The sequence below is a fragment of the Carassius auratus genome, unplaced genomic scaffold (assembly GCF_003368295.1).
Source record: "Carassius auratus strain Wakin unplaced genomic scaffold, ASM336829v1 scaf_tig00034732, whole genome shotgun sequence".
NCBI classification, from domain to species: domain Eukaryota; kingdom Metazoa; phylum Chordata; class Actinopteri; order Cypriniformes; family Cyprinidae; genus Carassius; species Carassius auratus.
Window position 1 is genome coordinate 265,387 of NW_020526173.1, and position 14,869 is coordinate 280,255.

Sequence of the window (14,869 nt, forward strand, 5' to 3'; positions counted from 1 at the left end):
ACGTGTTCTTCACGAAACAGTGTGCAGAAACATGGCAGCTAAACTCTAAAAATTCATAGCATTTTAGTATAAGGGTCTTCTCATTATAATGGTATGTATATAACAGTCCCAGTCATAGTTATTAATATTCTGCATTGTAGTTTGACCTGCTCGCGCTGTGCACTGAAGAGATATCACCGTAGTACTACAATGAAGCGCTTCACTCAAAACCGAATGCATCTTATATCAGGTAAATAATATATCCACGATATATATATACCGGCGAAAAAGTTTTGAAATCACTGGTACCCTACCTGTTCAAAAAAATCCAGTCTCTGCCGGTGTCAGTTTGAGTCTTGGTAAAGTTTTAAATCCCTGCCGCCAAGATGCTCCTCTGTCGGTCACGGATTATGGAAAGTGAAACATAAATATATAGGCGTGGTTGGATTTATTCACACACTTTAAAATATTAATTTGAAGCTTCTTTCTTTTCAGATTCTTACAACTTTATCATAATGGGCTGTATATTAACTAATTGGGAGAAAACCGGTAGTTCTATATCTCCCCCATCTAGTCAAAATGGCATAATAACACCCGGCAAATATTTGACTGTTAGATTGGTAGTCGAATCAGGCTCCTCGAATCAAAGCATCGATTCGTCAACTTTTCGGGGTTACCCATAATATATAAATGAATATAATGTTTGTGTAATCTATGTAAGAAAATACTGGCAATTTTTTCCCCACTTCATCCACTGCATGTAACCCTGGTAGGAATAAATATTCTATTTGACCCTTTAAGCTGTTTTATCTTTTCTGTTTGTGATCCTATCATTTGAAGACATTACACTCTGGGAAAGATTTTCAGTCCAGTGAACCATTAAGCAAATTCCGACTGAATGGAACAAACATCCCACCTCTGTATAGCCAGATGATATGTATACTATGTTTCTCAGCTGGATAAAGCAGACCAGCCTCTTGCTAGTAATGTTTCGATGGATAAAGATCGCAATCAAGGTAAAGATGACTGCAGTGTGATGTGCAGGAGTCGTACAGTAAGCACGTATGAGTCCATTATATTGATGCGCATATGCCCTCCCTCTCATCTAGAGTTCTGCCTATCAAAATGAGAAACTGAGTCTGTTCTCTCTTCTGAGTCTTAGCTGAAAGCTGTGGTAAAGCTTCCATCAGGAGAAGATTACTGCCTAAGTGAACATCTTCTGCATCCTGTTGTCCCTCAACAAAGCACCTACAGGATCCTTTCAACCAAGGTCTGTCTTAAAATAAATATGCTTTTCTAGCTTGTAACGTATCAACTGAATTTTTTTTCTTTTTTTTACTAAACTTATTCCATTAAAAGTGGCTTATTCTAAGTTATCGATGTAAGAAATGATTCACTACATGCTGTTAAATTATTTTCATGTGCTTTATTTTAAGACCTTTTATTTGTCCTTAAAACATTCTTAGAACTATTTTCCATTTTCCCCCAAACATCCCAAGCATCAGATGCTAATTCCAAAGTTAAATTTTAGAACATAGTTGGCTTAATTTTAGCTTAGTTAGCTAGAAGGATCCTTGAAATTTTAAATAATTTGATGAATTGAATTGAACTGGAATGCAAATGTGTTCCTGAAAGATTGTGTGTATTTGTTGTCTTTATTTAAATTACATTGTGTGCTTTAGGTGCATTCAACTAAAAATTTACTCTCTGTAAATTTGTTAACCATGTAACACCAATGAGCGGATGGTATTCAACCATCTGTTGCATATTAATGAATCCTGACCCTTTTGACACATTCTACACTCAAAGACCAGAACGTGAGTTAAAGAAAAAACAAGGACTTTCATTTTACAACCCTCTTACAACATAACTCACCACCCTGGGCGCCGCCATGACGGCAACGTCCTGGCGTGGATGAGAGTTATAACACCTTGGAGACTATCCAGAGATGCGATATCGAACTTCAAAAGGGAAGACAAACACCCCCTCTTTTTGATCACACATTCCAGCGAAACAGACGCACCCACACTCAAAAGACGCACACACATTCAAAAACAGGCACAAGCTTTTTTGGCTAGCCCATGGACCTTTTTACTTAAACTACATCTAAATGTATTTTAATGTCTCCCTTTTTGTGCTCAAATGTATGTATGCGGCATAGTGGAATATATGAATGTTACTGTGTGTTTAATGCAAACTTTATATGCATTTAGTTAAGAATAACTCTGTATCTCTGTATACGGGATTGGTAAAATCATAGTTCTTGGTGTCTGTATAATCGTAAAAACACGACTGTAACGAATCTTGATAGCAAATTACAAAAAGATGCATTGTTTCAGAGGAACGATCTTGCTTAAGAAAAATGTTTAATCTTGTCATTGCCATAAATTAGACCAGTGGGCGGAGATCAGCAAACAAAGAAGATTTTTCCCGCCTCAGTTTGTTTACACTTCATTGGCTCATACTGAAAAATAGGTGTAAACCTGGTTTTACGTAAAAGCTCAGGGGAAACCTGTATTCTGGGCATTCCGCCAGAGAGAAAAGAGGATTCCCAGCTTTGCAACCGGACTTCAAGAAGTTCTCCATTTATTCTTCTTTACTTTTCGTTTCATTTTAGTTTTTCTTTATTGTCTTCGGATATTTGACTTCGTTCAATTGTCTTCACGAGCCAAACGAACTTAAGTCTAATAATCTTTTGGCAAAGTTTACCTTCGCTTTAACCATCGAGCTCACGCATCATCTGCTTTGGAAAGAAATGCGCTGCGGCCGCACGGACGGACAATTTGAGCGCAGCTACACACAAGAGCCAGATCAAAGCAAGTACTTTCTTATATCGCAACTAAAATTGCTGTTTAAGGTTGTCTAGGCTATTCCATGTTTGTGAAATTATTCATTGACTTGGGGTCTCTTGCAAAGCTAACTGTTTGAAATTGCCACGCTGAGATTGGTTTCCACTTTCACTTTATCTCTCTCTCTCTCTCATTTATCTCATTATTATTCTTGTTCGTTTACCTTGTTTGAATTGTATTTTCGTTTTGCTATATACTCATATTTACTCCGTGTGAATTGTAGTCATGTACTCTTTAGTCTGTTTTTATTAAATCCTATAATTTGCTTGAATTTAATTGTTTTATTGCTCATTGAGATCGAAGTCCCTGAATCGTGTGATCTACGCTACAAGCTTTGTTTTATATGAATTAATTTCAGTAATCTTAGTAGTACAGACAAAGAAAATATTGTTTTTCCTGATCAGAAGATTAATATTTCTTGGAGTTTGTAAGAAGGGTATTTTTATTGAATTTTGATAAGGAAGTCTAGCTTCCAGTTCGCTGGACGAACAGATTGTCTAGAGTAACTTAAATTAATTCTAGTAAAGGTTACCTTTAAATGATTAAATATTCCCTCTTTGGGTAATTTAATATTTGTAAGCAATAAGCACATTATATTCATAGACTCATGAATATTCACTTCATTTGAGTCAATTATTCCCCAGAAAGTGATTGTTGCTACAACCAAATGGTCCATACAATTAGAATAAAGAAGGAACAGTGTTTCTTAGGGTATCTTGTAGGGCTGTCACTTTTGTGAAAAAATCATTTCGATTTGTAAGCCATGTCTAAAAAAAAAAAAGACATTTCTTTTTCCTTTTTCAATGTCAAATAACGGACGAACGTAAAGAGAGTGCTGGAAATGCACAAGTCAGCAGTATTTCTATTTTATTGAGAGAGAGAGAGAGATTGCGAGAGAGAGAGAGCGAGCGAGCGTGTGAGAGAACGAAAGAGAGAGCGCGTGAGAGAGCGAGCGAGAGAGAGAGCGAGCCCCAGCAACACGCTCATCGTCTTCAAACAACACAACCAAGATGCGCTCCGACCGCACTGATGTCCCAGGGACACTCAGGTACAGCTGCGCAAGGTGGGGGTATTACTGCCAATTTTCCACCACAAAAGCCGGTCGCTGTCAGCTTGCAATGGTCCTTTTCATAACTCAGAATCTCCTGTAAGTAGATGCACGAATGAGGCAAATTCGCGTCTACCGCGCCGCAAGACCTCCAGATGCGCTTGGTGTTTTCTGTCTAGCTTTCGCAACACATACTGCACTTTCGGAATTCTTTTTAATTCTTTCATTCTTTTAAAATTAATAGTGTACATATTTGGTTAAAATCGATTCCCTATTTTCATTTACGAAACTTTTTTTGGTTGGTCTGATCGATTGTGCAATCGATTTTCGAACTAAAAGTGACAGCCCTTGTATCTTTTTTGTTGAATTGGATCTACAGAGGGAGATCCTAATGAAGTATATTGTTTGTAGCCCATTTGTCTTCAGGTATAAAGTTTTGTCCCACTATGATTTTTTTTTTTTTTTTTTTTTTTTTTTTAAAGCAGACACGTCAACATAGCTTCTGAAGAACTGTACACTACTACTATCAAGCTTACTTAAGAGGATACTCCACTCCAAAATTAAAATTGTTATTAATCACTTTATATGTTGTTCCAAGCCTGTTAAAGTTTCACTTGTCTCTGGAACACAATTTAAGATATTTTGGATGAAAACCGTGAGGCTTGTGACTCTCTCATTAAGTGCAGAGTAAATTACACACGGTCCAGAAAAGTATGAAAGACATCATTAGAATAGTCCATTTGCCATCAGTGGTTCAACTGTAATGTTATGAAGCAACGTGAATATATTTTGTACATGAAGAAAACTTCTGTGTTAGCAAAGTATAAATACATATAGAAAATGTATCCTTGTGTCGTGGCTGACACAGTATAGCAGCGTTCCTCAATTGGCAGCCCACGGGCTGAAGAAAAATATTTAGCCATCACTCATTTCAGATAATGTGGCATGAAAATTCAAACGCAGCATTAAAAAAAGCGATTTTAACTTATATTGTGTCTACACCAGATGCAAGCGGTGTGGCATGACGCAACAAATTACAACTGTTGTTCTACTGTTGGCAGAATTCGGCACTCTGTGAAAACTAATTGAGGAACCCTGCAGTATACAGTACACTGCTTGGTGCTACGGTAATGAAGAGAGACACAGAAGAGACAAATTGTTGAATAAAGTCATTATTTTTATTTTCTTTGCATACAAAAATTATTCCTGTCACTTCATAATGGACTATTGTGACTGTCTTTCATACTTTTCTGGACCTTTACAGTGTAATTTACTAGGCAGTCAATGGGACAGTCACAAGCCTCCTGGTTTTCATCCAAAATATTTTTAATTGTGTTCCGAAGATGAACAAAGCTTTTATGGGTTTGAAACAACATGGGGGTAAGTGGTTAATGACAACATGTTCATTTTGGGGTGGAGTAACCCTTTATTAGAGAAATCGAATTCATGGATGAACTACCAAAATTACTACTAAACCAAATACAGCAAAATCTTACAATTCATACTCAATCTTCTTTTTCTATTCAGTTTTGAAAAAATAATAAACCTCATAGGAAAAATGAAGAAAATAATGGCCCAATGATGATAGTGATAGCACTTAAGTGAGAGGTGTTATTTATGTAGTGTTTCAAAGAGTTAAAACAAATTTACAGAGCAAATAAATATATATATATATACAGTTGTTTTTTTTTATTTAAAAAAAAATCTCAAAAATCTAAAACTTTTAATTAAAACAATAGTAAATATGAGAAAAATATCATTATGAAATGTCCTTCTCCAATACACGTTTGCAACAATTAATGAAGCACTGTTATACAAAACCTCCATCTACTAAGATACCAACTCTGAGACTTCTATAATGCTTGATGAGTTTTGGAGAACAACTGATGAGATTATTATCTGTTGGTTTTGCTAGAATCCATGATGGCATGAACTTTATCTGAACAAGAGGTCCAGGACCTCTGGCAGAAAAACTGTTTCACAACGTTAAAGATAAAGCATTATTTTTAACTCTGGACAGGGTACTTTTCTAACCCTTAGTGCACCAAACCCATCGTGTATGTTTGCTGCTAAAATTCTTTTTAGTTTCATCTTGCAGTATATATCGAGCATGAAATCAAAACATTTGCTTATTATTAATTAAATTTAAATAAGCCATATTTAATGATGTAAGGAGCAACTTTGCCACTCATGACACATTATCTTCAGAGCATGACCATAGGACTGCTTCACTCAAAGATGGTTCGATCACTCAGAGAAGTATAGTCTCAATATTACATGGGGACACAGCAAACCGTGCTGAAGAACTAGCGCTGAGGACAACTGACACTGGTGTCACCTTGTGTTGCCTTGCATTGCCTGTGTCAGGGCAAAAATAGTTGCACTAGAACACACCAGACAGACTACAGCCAATGGCCAACTAGCCATGTATGCTCTGCGCTTTCATGACAGAACCTAACTCTCCCATTCCAGCAGGTGGCTTTAGTCTGTTTTCATCATTCAAACAGGGGAACTAAAAGACCTGATGAGTTTGTGGTACTTTTTTCTGTCATGTCCAAGTACACAAGACAACAAGATATGAGCCCAGAATATGAACACAATGCGTTTAATCATGCGTTAAGCATTTTCCTCCCATAACCTGCTTGTCTAGAATGCTTTATTACAAATGTTAACTGTGTTTGGTATTTTTAAAACACATTTTAATGCATTACTCCATTTTAAGCATTTTTCTTGAAGGCAGTGGTGGAGCTGGGATATTTTTTATAGGGGTTGTCAGAAACCAGTCTGGGGGGGGCACAGAATTGGTTTATTTCAATATTAAAATGTGTTTCACTATAATATACTGGACTATTTTAGTGCTTAAAACACAACTGAATACAATTCATTTCTAATTTCTAAAGCGCTACTCTGCGGACAAAAGCTGCAAATGCACTTTAAAAACACCATGGCTACTTACTGTATGACTGGATTCCGCGATTCGCTCTGTGTTTTCTGCATCGCGGAAATCATAAGGCCCTAGTTGTGGTATGCCAGCCTCTATCTTGCAATGGACACACGCCACGACGGTCTCTTTAAGTTTGCCCGGGCCTCAAATCAAACCACTGCTGTCTCCTTGCAGTATGCGATTCCGGATTGAAGCGCTCCCCTTTGTGGGTGATGTAAACGCGTTGTCTCACATTAAAAAAATAATTGCGAAAGAACCTGACGTGAGATTTTAAATAAATGAAAAGAGGCTTCGAGGCAGAGGAATTTGCCTCGATCATTTTTTGTAATCGAGTTACTCAAGGAATTGTTTCAGCCCTTGCCACCACACACAGAAGTGTCAAGGAATATAGCTACAGTTGTCATATTCCTCTTAAGCCAATCCTGAACCACAGACAAGGTCAGAGGCATCTTACCTGGGATAAGGAGAAGAAGAAATGGACTGTTGCCATTTGTCCAAAGTCAGATGATAGCAAGTTTTGTATTTCATTTGGAAACCAAGGTCCTAGAGTCTGGAGGAAGGTTGGAGAAGCTCATAGCCCAAGTTGCTTGAAGTCCAGTGTTAAGTTTCCACAGTCTGTGATGATTTGGGCTGCAATGTCATCTGCCATTGTTGGTCCATTGTGTTTTTTGTAAACCAAAGTCACTGCACCCATTTACCAAGAAATCTTGGAGCACTTCATGCTTCCTTCTGCTGATCAGCATTTTGAAGATGCTGATTTGTTTTTCTAGCAGAACAAACCTACCCACGCTGCCAAAAGCACCAAAAGTTGGTAAATGACCATGGTGTTGGTGTGTTTGACTGGCCAGCAAACTCAAACCCCACAGATAATCTATGGGCTATTGTCAAGAGGAAGATGAGAAACAAGAGACCAAACAATGCAGATGAGCTGAAGGCCACTGTCAAAGAAACATGGGCTTCCATATCACCTCACCAGATCACCTCCATGCCATGCCAAATTGAGGCAGTCATTAAAGCAAAAGGAGCCCCTACCAAGTATTGAGTACATGTACTGTAAATTAACATACTTTCCAGAAGGCCAACAATTCACTAAAATGTTTTTTTTTTTTTTTTTTTTTTTTTATTGCTCTTATTAAGTATTGTAATTTATTGAGATTTAAATTAGAGGTTAAATTACGTACTTTCCAGAAGGCCAACAATTCACTAAAATGTTTATTTATTTTTTATTGGTCTTATGAAGTATTCTAATTTATTGAGATTTAAATTAGAGGTTAAATTAAAAGTTTTTGTTAAATGTCACAATTAAAAGTACCAAAGACTTAAACTTATTTCAGTCTGTGTGCACTGAATTTATTTAATACATGAGTTTCACAATTTGAGTTGAATTATGGAAATAAATGAACTTTTCCTCATTCTAATTTGAGAAGCACCTGTACTTCATCCTACACCAACTATGCACACATTTCCTGTCATATATGCCAGTTAATGCTAAAAAAAAAAAAAAAAAAATCTTTACTCCTTCACTGGTTCACTTTCATTAGTTCTGTTTTTTTTTTTTTTTTTTCTTGTATGTTCATTCGCTAAGCTGAATAACCAATCAGAGTTCTCTTTTTCGCCACTGATTCAACATGCAGGATTGGATGAAAAGCAGCAAACTGTTGGCTTGGTGTGTTCCGGGCTCTATATCTCAGAGCTGTTTGGGCACCATCCCTAGGGATGTAATATTCAGTTTGATGATACTGTATCGATTCTCAAAAACTTAATCGATATAAAAAAAGTCATACAAGATTCATTTAAATTAGTTATGAGTTTATTTCCCAACCACTAGATGGCAGTCTTCATCTCTGAACAAATCCTGAGTGACAGGAAATACTTGCATTAGAGCACGCCCCTAATGCTAGCATCAGTGTAGTTCTCTGCTAGTAATAGAGGATGAAAGTATTGTCCCAGTTCATGTTTTGGTATCTGCTGCTTTCTCGTCGTCAGACCAATAGCACTCCTTTCACTGGTGACTTTGTGTTTGAGGCCACAAATGTTGCAAAGCTGTAATTAACTTGAAGTTAGTGTGCTCATTAGCACTGGGAGCTCCCTCTGCTGTCCATAAGGTGCACCAGCCATTTCAAACCCAGCCTCCAGTATTTGGGCCACGCCTCCTAATTTTGCATACACTCCTCAATCCTCAAATGCCCAATCCTCAATCCCCAAATCCCCAATCCTCAATCCTAAATACCAAATTCCCAATCCTAAATCCCCAAATGCCCACTCCTAAATCCTAAATGGCTAAATGACCAAATGCTCAACCCTAAATAGAAAATGCCCAATCCTAAATACAAAATGCCTTATCCTAAATACCAAATGCCCAATCCTAAATATCAAATTAATTTTTGACTTGGACTTTAAGTTTCAAATTTAGATTTTTAGTTTTGGTTTAAAGTCCCCGTGAAACGGAAGTTGTAAACGGCTTTTCTCCAGTGTTGTGACGTATTTCCGAGAGAAACAGAATAATAAATTAGTGAAATAGTGGGCGTGGCTTATTTTCCAACTAGCACCTGATTGGATCTAGATAAGTAGGTGTGTTCAATTGCATGAGACATGGTTCATTTAAACTCACCGTCGTCAAACTTTGTAAGGTACCAACGGTGTACACTGACGGGACAGCGTTATCTGTTAATGACCGATATCTCACAAACCCCATTTCGTGTTCTGTCCAAGTTTTGAAGTATTCGCGCGTGAAGTGCTTCGAGCACATCCGTGAACACTCTGTTATCCCTCCGAGCACATCCGTGAACACTCTGTTATCCTTCCTTCCTCGAAATGAATTGTTCAGCACAAAACGATCAATTTAGGCGAACAAAGTAAATCTAGTCAATTTTGATTTCATGTGTACTTTAAGACTTTTAGTTTTAGACTTTTAGTTTATAATCTGACCCAATAATTCCTCCATATTTGACTCATCCATTTCCTTAAATGGTTTAAATGCTCAAGTGCAAAGTTTATCATTTTATAAAACTTTCTGTGAAAACCAGTATCAAAGCTGTAAATTATGCTTTTTACAGTTTGATATGTTACCGTAGACATTGCTCTTCCAAGCTCATATGGTATTATTTCATAAATTAAGGTTTTACAAAAGGTCTTAAAGTCTTAAATTTTATCTTAAAATCGTGCAGATACAAACTGCTAACTACAATTAAATTTTTTAAAGAAATACAGTACTCAAAACACAATCATCTGTCGATGCAATTGGAACACCCTAGTACAATACTATGCGTTTCCTGTACTGCTTATTCAATAGCACCACAGCGCTGCTACTGAATTTATGGTCTCTTGTTTTAGTATTGTTTTTTTAATATGAAGGTTTAGCCAATTATTACACTTCATTTTAACATGAAAAATTTATTTATAATTTAAATTTCATTTGGCCACCAAATTGCTATTTATTTATTCATTTATTTTTCAAATATTTCTTCCTTGCAAGTATAAAATGTTAATGGAATCTCTACAGAACTGGAATTGTTACGTTGTTACACGTTACATTTTGACAATTCAATCTTTTAATATTCGTATTCTTAAAAACGTCTGCACCAAAGCTCTTGTGTCCTTTTCAGAAAGCCAGAATTTATTTTTTTATTATGCTAAGATAAAAGCCATTTCTATTCAATACACCCTAAATGATTGTCATGGCTCTTGTCTTTCCTGAGGTGTGCATTCTCTGAGAGAGGCACTTGATCAAATACTTACATTTTCTTCCTCTTTTTTTTTTTCACTCCAGATAGAGATTAAGTTGAAGAAGACTGCAGCTGTACAGTGGGAGAAACTACAGGGAGAAGGCACAATTTCTAACGTGAAGCACTTTACTCCCAGTCAGTACTGAAAAGCACACAGAATCATGCTATCATCTTCTCTCACATTTGTCAGAGTGGGCCAGTTTATTGTTATTATTTTACATCTTATCTCCTCCTAAATTTATTAGACCAGTACCCATCATCCTCCCACTACACACGCAACTGGGACAAGGTGGTAGGTGAAATAAAGGAGGAGGAAAAGAACGAGAAACTGGAGGGGGACGCTGCCCTCAATAAGTTGTTCCAGCAAATCTACTCTGATGGCTCAGATGAAGTAAAGCGGGCAATGAACAAGTCCTTTGTAAGTACTTCAGAGTTGCCCAAATATGCATAAAGATATGGAAGCGTATGGGTAGCAATATTCAATTTGGGATGTAATATGCAAAATGACAAAGCAATATGTAAAATGACAATGCATTTCTGTATTTACATTTACATTTTCCAATACATTTGTGCAACATTTGGTGCAAAATGAAAATTAAATTACATAATTTTCATTTGCCATTTCATACACCAGTTTTAATATGTAAAATGAAAACTAATTTTAACGCTTTATAAGTTGCAAAATTAAAATGAAAATGTATTACAGAAATGATTAGATATGTATAACGTGTTCAAGCAAAAACTGTGACAAAATTATCATTTAAATGTTTTTTTTCTTAAATGCATTAACACTCACAGTCAAGACACTTACGATTGCATTTTCATTCAATGTCCCGCAATGAATGTAGCAAAATTCAATGTGCAGATTGAAAATGCATTCTGACCCGATCACGTGTCCGCCCCCTCCTGCCATGTCAATCACTGCGTGAACAAGGCAGGGCTTGCAGAAGGTCAGAGACGCAAATCTCAAGAAGAGGATTCAAGTGAGAGAAGCGGTTTATGGCTTCAATATTTCATTCGCACTTGTGGGCGGAGCTGAAACGCTGCTTTCATCTGATTGGTCCAATCGCTCCACCTTCAACTGTCTTTTCAATCTTTCAGGCAGAATAAGAGTCAGTGCAAGTGAAGCACTGTAATGTCTGAAACCACCACTCACTGTTAATTAGCATAATATTTGAATCAGATGTAGCTGGGCACGTAATTCGTGCTGCTGAGACCTGCAAATTATTTCTAGGTTGTAGTACTTCACTGTTATCCAAGGAGACAGAACTATTTGCACTGTTTTTATCAGTGGGAAAATATTTATACAATACTATAACCTAGAAATAATTTAACGGGGTCTCTTGCAAGTCGCAGCAGCATGAATTATGTGTCCAGTAACATCGGATTCAAATATTATGCTAATTAACAGTGAGTGGTATTGATAGCCTGAATGCACTGTAAGTCGCTTTGGATAAAAGCGTCTGCTAAATGCATACATTTAATTTTTTATTTAATTTAATTTAATATTAAAACTGGTGAATGAAATGGCAAATGAAAATTATGTAATTTTCATTTTCATTTTGCACCAAAAGTTGCACAAATGTATTGGAAAATGTAAATGTAAATACAGAAATGCATTGTCATTTTACATATTACATCCCAAATTGAATATTGCTACCCATATGCTTCCATATAAAGATTGTGTTATCTCTTGTAAAGTTGTCATTTCAACTGTCCACATTTTTTAATGGTATTAATTTGTGAGAAAAGTAAACTAAAAAAGGGCCGACAAGACCAAATTAAGATTTGACAACTTTATGTAGAATATTAAAGGCATGTTTTTAATTTGTATGGCTCTGTGTTAAAAAGTAAAATTTATTTAATTTAAAGGTCCAATTCTATTGTTCCTTGCTCAATTACCATATTTTCCACACTAGAATGTGCACCGGATTATAAGGCGCACCTTCAATGAATGGCCTATTTTAGAACCGTTTTCATATATAGGGCGCACTGGATTATAAGGAGCATAGAATAGAAGAGATACTGCAGTCAAACGTTTAACTGGGTTTGCGTTATGCATCCACTAGATGGAGCTTGACTAAAGGGAATGACAACAAAACCTTGATCATATATAAGGCACTCCAGATTATAAGGCGCACTGTCGTTTTTTGAGAAAATTAAAGGTTTTTAAGTGGGCCTTGTAGTGCGGAAATTACGGTAACAAGATTCCATGTGCTAATACCACAAAGAATTATAGCCTACACAAATCTGAACTGCTGTCATTTATACAACAAATGCAGACCTGCCAACCTATATTAATTTTGTGTACTGGCTAAGCAGTTTGACCTCAAAGTACACTGGTACGATTTGTCTACGCAAAACTCTATGCAACAATCTTAATACTCGCAGTATTCAAAACAAGCAACAGAAAAAGATGAAGAGTTCAACGAATCAGCGTTTTTTTTTTTTTTTTTTTTTGCATTTAAATAATTTTACTCAATTAGTCTTATTAGTCTTTAGTTTAGTAACTTTAACTTCTGCTTTAAAAATATCTTTTTTGGTTTATATTGCAATGTTACAATGTAATGTGATTTTAACCCTTTTTTTGCACATAATATATGCCTATGGTTACATTCACTTTATTTGTTTAATCCAAATACAAAATACTAAGAGATATAGGCTACCGTATACCGCAAATCAGCCAAAAAATACAGCGATTTGAATTTTTGCTCGTATTGCCCAGCCCTATACAGAAGTGTACTGGAGTTTTTTTTTAAAAAATGCATTTTTATTATTATTATTTTTTAAATGGCATAAAAAAAATACCAAACATTAACTAAACCGTTACGTTAAACAGTGTAAAACTGTAAACGGTTTACCCCCACTTCAACACCCATAACCCCAACCACCCCGCCATCCACCCCCGCCCACTACGCTGATGATTTCCAAGGTTAGCAGGTCTGCAAAATGACACATTTGTATTAATTTCAAACCCTCCAGCTGTCATAGATTTCAGTAAATTTGTACATTTTCGATATTTTCTTTATAGATGGAATCAGGAGGCACAGTCCTCAGCACCAACTGGATGGATGTTGGTAAACGGAAAGTAGAGATGAACCCACCTGACGATGTAGAGTGGAAAAAATATTAAAAGCAGTAGATGACATCTTGCACCAATTATTATAATGTCTTTATGCTCTCTTTCATTTGCTCCTTTTTGCCTTCATACTTCATGCTTTCTCTTTTAATCCTGGATTTTCCTGGACTAAAATGGAATTTAAAATGAGACCTCTGTAAAATGTAACTTCTGTCTGAATTTAGTTTTAGTCTGGAACCAAGCAAGCTCGTTAAATTTTTAAAGCATCACGTATGTTTAAAACATTACACATTAAAGCAACCAAGCATTGAGTATCTTTACTGAAAACCTATTTGGCCACGTTGAATATGTTAGGTGTTCACCTGTTCAATTATTTGTGATCACCATTTTTAATGTACTTCATGCTTTCCTAAATAGGATTTCAATATGCTGTAAATAAAATTTTCTTGTTCTCTGTTTGGGTGTCCTTGGTCTCTTCCATATCATTATTTGTCCATCATCAAATGTAATTTAAAGGGGGGGGTGAAATGCTATTTCATGCATACAGAGTTTTTTACACTGTTAAAGAGTTGGATTCCCATGCTAAACATGGACAAAGTTTCAAAAATTAAGTTGTACGTTTGAAGGAGTATTTTTGTTCCAAAAATACCTCTCCCGGTTTGTCACAAGTTTCGGAAAGTTTTTTTTCGTGTATGGCTCTGTGTGACGTTAGATGGAGCGGAATTTCCTTATATGGGTCCTAAGGGCACTTCTGCCGGAAGAGCGCGTGCTCCCGTAGAGCAGAGCACAGAGACATTCACTGATCAGAGCGAGAGACCGAATTGCCACAAAAGAAGTGTGTTTTTGGTTGCCAGGGCAAGACAACCCTGCACAGATTACCAAAGAAAAAACAGCATTAAGGGACCAGTGGATGGAGTTTATTTTTAGAGAGCATCAACGGAGTTGTGCAAGTGTTTTTGTTTGTTCCCTGCATTTCGAAGATGCTTGTTTTACAAACTAGGCCCAGTTTGACGCCGGATTTGCACATCGTTTATTTCTTAAGGATAATGCAGTCCCAGCGAAAAAGGGTCACGATCGTGTGTTGGAACCGCATGCGGTGAGAAAAACTGCTTCAAATATCTCTGTGTTGTTAACTTAGCTATCGGCGCGTAAGCACATCAAGTAAACAACATGCGATGTTGTCATCAAACTGCACTTTCCACATGAACAGCTTAAAAAAAATAAAAAAAAAGACGACATAAAGTG

At 36.5% G+C, this 14,869-nt stretch overlaps 1 protein-coding gene across 3 annotated transcripts in view; it reads left to right on the forward strand.

Moving 5' to 3' along the window:
• sugt1 (SGT1 homolog, MIS12 kinetochore complex assembly cochaperone) overlaps positions 1 to 14,080 on the forward strand; it is a 102,410-nt gene extending 88,330 nt beyond the window's left edge. For all 3 annotated transcript variants that reach the window (XM_026253657.1, XM_026253660.1, XM_026253658.1), the window contains 4 exons: positions 1,142 to 1,249; positions 10,590 to 10,680; positions 10,791 to 10,963; positions 13,577 to 14,080. In XM_026253657.1, coding sequence (XP_026109442.1) covers positions 1,142 to 1,249; positions 10,590 to 10,680; positions 10,791 to 10,963; positions 13,577 to 13,678 — 474 coding nt within the window. In that variant the 3' untranslated portion in view covers positions 13,679 to 14,080. The remainder of the gene's footprint in view (positions 1 to 1,141; positions 1,250 to 10,589; positions 10,681 to 10,790; positions 10,964 to 13,576) is intronic.
• The last annotated feature ends 789 nt before the right edge of the window (positions 14,081 to 14,869 follow it).